At 35.1% G+C, this 6,729-nt stretch overlaps 1 protein-coding gene across 1 annotated transcript; it reads left to right on the plus strand.

Annotated features, from left to right (window-relative positions):
* The first annotated feature begins 1,364 nt into the window (after positions 1 to 1,364).
* Positions 1,365 to 3,954, plus strand: LOC123528447 (uncharacterized). The gene is made up of 2 exons (XM_053520801.1): positions 1,365 to 1,548; positions 3,719 to 3,954. Exons 1-2 carry the CDS (start codon positions 1,365 to 1,367, stop codon positions 3,952 to 3,954), a joined length of 420 nt encoding a protein of 139 aa, XP_053376776.1.
* The last annotated feature ends 2,775 nt before the right edge of the window (positions 3,955 to 6,729 follow it).

The raw sequence follows: 6,729 nt of genomic DNA on the forward strand, positions 1-6,729 counted from the left end.
TAGCAGGGAATAGCTTTTGATTTATTGCTGAAGGATTATCCCACACATATCCGTAACCATGTCTGTATAACAATGATTTAACATTATATGCCCAATTTCTTTTCTCATTATTACAGTCTTTTAAAGCCTCTGAATATAATGACTTTATAATACAATTATCTGAGTTGATTACTTTTATCCAATATTTGATTACTCTGATATACCTGTTTATATACAATGGATATCTGCCTAATTCACCATATATACTTGCATTACTAGCAGACATTTTTACATTTAACAGTCTTTTACAAAATTTCAAATGCAGGCGTTCTAACTCTTTCGACTTGGTATTGCCCCATATTTCACATGCATAATTCAAAACAGCCCCAACAAATGCATCAAACAATTGACAATATATTTTCGGATTCAGATCAAAGTATTTCAAATTATATAATAATATGTTCATTGCTTTTAAACCCTTACCGGCGAGCATATTCTGGTTGACACTGAAAGTTCCTGAAGAGCTAAACACGACTCCTAAATAGTTAAACTCTTCTACCATTTCTAAAGGTGTATTTTTATAAAACCATTTCTCGTTTTCTTTTATACGGCCTCGTTTTCTAAACACCATAACTTTAGTTTTTTCTTCATTAACCGTTAATCCCCATTTATCGCAATATTCTTTCAAAGAGTTCAAACTACACTGTAGGTCTTCCGGAGTCTCTGCTAATAGAGCCATATCATCGGTGTACATCAACAACATTAACATCACTTCATTAATATTAAAACCTGAGTTAGGACTAGTTTGTAAATATAATTCTAAGTCTTCTATAAATAGAGAATAGAACAAAGGCGAACATATATCTCCCTGCTTCAATCCGACCGCTACATTGATAAAGTCTGACAATTCTGAACAATGTTTAACTTTACATCTTACCAATTCATACACAGATCTGATTATTTTCAGAATTTTTCCTGAAATGCCTGTTTTATAAAGTTTGTACCATAATGCCTTTCTGTCAGTCGAAACGAAGACTTTTTTCATATCCACCATAGCTACATATAAACGTTTACCAGCATTAAGCATATTTTGTATTAAGTTATTTAAGCAGAAAATAGCATCAACTGTAGAATACCCTTTCCTGAAGCCGAATTGCGCATCTGATATGATATTGTGTCTATTACACCAGTCACTTAACCTGTTATTAATTACCGATGAAAATAATTTCGCTAAACAGCTTATCAGTGTTATTTCTCGATAATTGTTTGTATCATTTTCGTCGCCTTTCTTATACAGGGGGATAATTAATCCTTCCATCCATTTTTCTGGAAAGTAACCACTGTCAAAAATCAAATTAAACAAATCTGTTAAATGACCAATCAAAATGTCGCTAGATTCTATGAAAAATTCGTTTATAAGGTCATCAGTTGAGCAAGCTTTATTATGTTTCAGTGATTTCAAAGCTGTTTCTATTTCTTTGCTACTTATCTGGCGGTCTAGTTCAACAAAAATAGGATCTGTTGACTCTAAATTCCTTTCGCAAAAATTCTTTGCTTCATCGCAAGTGCGTACATTCAGTTCGTCTACTAACTTTTTGAAATATTCATAAAAATTGTTTACATTTATATTTTGTCCTTTTTTCATCTTTGTCTTCGAAAAATATTTCCAAAATTCTTTGGGTTTTTTAAATTTTAGATTTTCAATCTCCTTCATTTTGGCACGTGTGTACACACGTTTCTTACGTATTAATAATTGTTTGTATTCTCTTTTGTATCTACATAAAGATAACCTGTTTTCAGCACTTTTTACTAAGTTAAAGTTCGTCAGTGCATCTGTATATAGTAGCTTTTTCTCATAACAGTCCTTATCAAACCATTCAGCTTTTTTCACGGGATGGTTTTTATGTATAAATCCTGTCTGGTCAGAATTTGTAAAATATTTTGTAAATAAGGGCTGAGTTACTGAGTTAATAATCCCGATAAAACCGTTAACACATTTATCCACCGACTCTTTATTGTTGCTACTGACTGATAATACCTCGTTAAAATCGGGCAATTTTGAAATGATAGATCGCCGAAATTGATCTCTCTTTTCACTGTCCCAGCGTATATAGGTCACGTGCTCATTAATATCCCGTGATTGTACAATTGATCTTTCACCCGTAATAGAAAAACAAATTTGTGCGTGATCTGAGAACATGTTGAAATCAAGCACTTGAAACGATGTTATTGATGTAAAATCGTCACTTTTTGCGAGATATGACAAGATTCTGTGTACATATCAGTCGCCGATGCACTTCATGATAAATGGAAGACCGCTGTATTTATTTTCAATTATATTTTCTAGCCTTTTCAAAAATTTACGAGTTCGGCATTTCGCCGCTCCTCCTAAATTTACAGTTGCGCATTCTGAGCATAAATTAAATTAGTATGTCAATTAAGGATAACGCATGTTTTTTCGTATTATAACATCTGCAAACTTCCGAGAGATTGGTTGGTACCCGAGCCCGTTAGGGATTCTGAAGATGTTATAACACGAAAAGAACATGCGCTAACGCTATTCTAGCATGAAACGCGTGAAAAACCAGGAAAATAAATTTATTACATACCTAAAATTATTTTCCATTGAGTTTCAATAGACCGCGATCGTGCAATATTTTTCCATGTTGACGTGGAACCCTTTCATATCGGAAGTGGAATGTTTTCTCCACGTTGTAATGGAAAGAATCGCGTGACGTCCATGGCGTCCACGCGCATGTTGTGACAACAAGTTGACGTCATTTTCGCGGAAAATATCAGTGCGCGTCAGTTTGATTTGTTTATTACATTTTCGGAGAAATTCTTTTCGTATTTTTCCTGTCTTACGTTACAGATCGATAATTTAGACATAAATTAATTATTTGATAGTGGGTATGTAATAAAAAGGTTATCAACTTTGTATGTGGATATATGCACTCGTTCTTTCGCGGATAATATTGCGCTCCTAAATGGTCGCGCAATATTACCGCTGCAGAACTCGTGCATATACATGTATCCACATACAAAGTTAACAACTTATAACTATTGCCTCTCAACGTCATTAAATTTCCATGAAATGCGCGGTAAAGTCTATGTTGTTTTTTCACGTTGACGTCATTCCCTTTTGAATTATCCGTTTTGGGGCCGTAATACGTTTACGCTTTGCCACGGAACACGCATATATAAAAAGGTGTTACAACAGCACGTGAGCGTGAGAATCTCTCTGTTAACACACGTTTTCTTTCCCGTTAGAACACCTCCAAAAAGTGACAATAACAGCAGTTTTATGCTAGAATCTTAAAACACACCCGAAAAGTGACAATAACAGCAGTTTTATGCTAGAATATACGTATTACGGCCCCAATACAAAATGAAGTGACGTCAACGTGAAAAAACAACATAGACTTTACCGCGCATTTCATCTGGGAAGAAGATTTATATCATTGCTCCAGATTTAATGGAAATTTAACGACGTTGAGGGACAGTGTATTCATTTACCTGATTTTTACGCGTTTTATGCTAGAATAGCGTTAGCGCATGTTCTTTTCGTGATATAACATCTGCAGAATCCCTCGGGAATCGTTGGTACCCTCGCCCTAACGGGCTCGGGTACCAACCAATCCTCGGGATTCTGCAAATGTTATAACACGAAAAAACATGCGTTATCCCTACAATTTGTTCATAACTAATTAAAAAAAGGCTTTATATTACTGTCTGTCAGGTCCACCAACTGTTGCCTTTACGTGGCGTCACTGGGGAAATTTTGAGGGACGATACAAATCCACTCCGGCTACAGGAGAAATCATAGAAATGTTTGGAAACTGTGTTGCCAAGGTGAACGAACAACAGAAAATACAGTCGGTTGATGTATACTTTGATCCAAACATCATGATGGCGGAACTTACTGGTGGTGCTACCAAGAGCACAGGTCCTTTCTCAAACTGTGCATTAATATGATTTATGCTGGAACATAAAGTTATTTTAGATAGTTTTAATTTAACAGTCTACTCTGCAAAAGCATCTTTTGAAATGGAATTCTCCTTCAATACATTGAGAATTTGCTTTCTTCCATGACACTGGAGAAACTTGGTTGAAATTCGTGTGTCAGATATTTGATTACAGTAATTTCGATGTAACGTTAAGATGTTAAGTCCAGTAAATTCAAGACAATGGAGACAAATGCAGTAAAATGGACAATAGTCATACACGTTACAATGATACTCTGTATTTTAAAATTAGCTATATGTCAAAGAAAATCATTGGATAGTGTATAGAAATGTACGAGACTTTAATAAAATTTCTCTTCAAAGTCAGAGTAGTTTATCAGTTATTAATCGCTAGCCTTCAGAATATTAAAGAAACACACTCTTTGAAGTTCCTCATGGTAGGGCGACAATTAGACCATTCAAAAAGATGAACCCGGATCCAATTTTTAACAAGGCAAGTTATAAAGGTCTGAAGTTTATCAGGCTGCCGGTATAATTTGGCATAAATGGTGGTGATCTGAGAAATCCAAGATGGCGTCCAAGATGGCCGCTACAAAAGTAATGATGACTACATTGTTTAAACACACCATCATGTCTACATTTTCATGTAAATTTTAATTATTATTCTTTTTAGTATTTTACTATGATATGATCTTTTTAACATAAATTGCCTAAAAAGTATTATGCAGATTAAAGGTCAAAAAGTCAAATAATCATAAAACTCGGATAGATAAAAGTATATATTTAGCATATGATTTTAGGACAATTTTCAGATTTTAAAAGTATTTATGTAAAAACATGTCCTTAAGTTTATTTTCGGTGAGCAGTACTCATAGTACCGTGAACACTACTCAGTGAACAGTACTCACAGTACCTTGAACACTACTCAGAGAGCAGTACTCACAGTGCCATGAACACTATTCAGTGAGCAGAATTCACAGTACCTTGAACACTACTCAGTGAGCAGTACTCACAGTACCTTGAACACTACTCAGTGAGCAGTACTCACAGTACCTTGAACACTACTCAGAGAGCAGTACTCACAGTGCCATGAACACTACTCAGAGAGCAGTACTCACAGTACCTTGAACACTACTCAGTGAGCAGTACTCACAGTACCTTGAACACTACTCAGAGAGCAGTACTCACAGTGCCATGAACACTACTCAGAGAGCAGTACTCACAGTACCTTGAACACTACTCAGAGAGCAGTACTCACAGTGCCTTGAACACTACTCAGAGTGCAGTACTCACAGTGCCATGAACACTACTCAGTGAGCAATACTCACAGTACCTTGAACACTACTCAGTGAGCAGTACTCACAGTACCTTGAACACTACTCAGAGAGCAGTACTCACAGTGCCATGAACATTATTCAGTGAGCAGAATTCACAGTACCGTGATCACTTCCCAGTGAACAAAACTCACAAAACTCACAGTACAGTATCGTGAACACTACCCGGTAAGTAGCACTCACAGTCCGTGAACATTACTAGATGATCAATGTTCTGTGAAAAGTTCTCAGAGCTGTTATCACTCCACACTGATCATTAGCAATGATCACTGAGAAATTGTAACCCCACCACACTTAGTTAGAGTCCTTCCCACTGAACATTTCTCACTACGCTAAAAAGGGGACACCGTTGTAAAAAAAAAAGGTGACCGTGCGACCACATACACGCATCACAGGATCGATGCCCCTTTCTCTAACGAAAAAGGGGCGATATTTTTGTCAACCTACCATATCCCCTTTTGGGATAGGTTATCAGTCAACTGTTTATCAAGAGGTTTGAAGAAATAGTTTATATATGACATCTTTCTTACGTTTACGCAGGGTGTCAATTTGTTTTCAGTTTTGACATTTAAAACCGAATATGATTATATATATTTTTTTTGAAAATATGACGGTGATTATTTTTAAGCTCCTGAAAAAACTGATTTATTAGACTTTTAATTATTTCAGTGACATCGTCAAAACGTTTTAAAAACGTTTAAGGTGCATACATTTCAAGTGTTTTGTATGCAAATCTTTGCTTGAGGCAATATGCGCACACTAATTGAAAAGCATTGAAAACCTGTCTATGGATAATACGACATTATCCGTGTCTATGATAACAAATATAAATAAATGTATTAATAAAATATAAATAGATATACTACTTAATATACAGAATTTAAAACAATTACCGTAAATGAACCAAATATGTAGCTTTTCTGATGTTCTCTATCCTTGGGGGAATACTAAACATAAAATAGAACTAGAAACTGACCACAAAATGTGTTTTCCATTCCTGCATAACTTGAGGAAGAAAATTAGACATATGTATCAATAAGTATCAACTTCTTCAAGTACTTTTCTATTTACCTGCTTGTAATGCACCTATAAATTCACAGTAGTATGAGTACCTTTAACACTGGCACCAGAACAGGAAGAAAATGCCTCTGAATATGTTATACCCTACCCCTATTATACCCTACCTAGGGGTAGGGTATAACATATACAGAGGTATTTTCCTTCTGGTCTGGAGCCAGTGTGTAAAACATCAATAATTGTCATTCTTTGTATCAGATTATCTTTTTGTGCCATTTTTTGAATTCTTTCAAAAGGATTTATAAGTTCTAATTTTCAAAACTACAAATTAGTGATAATGAATGGGTAAAATTTGTATTTTAGCAGGAATTTAACTTTTTGATATATATTTTTACCTTTAAATGTAACAATTTAACTGTTTTACAATTCGTGAA

Source organism: Mercenaria mercenaria, chromosome 13 (genome assembly GCF_021730395.1).
Source record: "Mercenaria mercenaria strain notata chromosome 13, MADL_Memer_1, whole genome shotgun sequence".
Taxonomy (NCBI): Eukaryota; Metazoa; Mollusca; class Bivalvia; order Venerida; family Veneridae; genus Mercenaria; species Mercenaria mercenaria.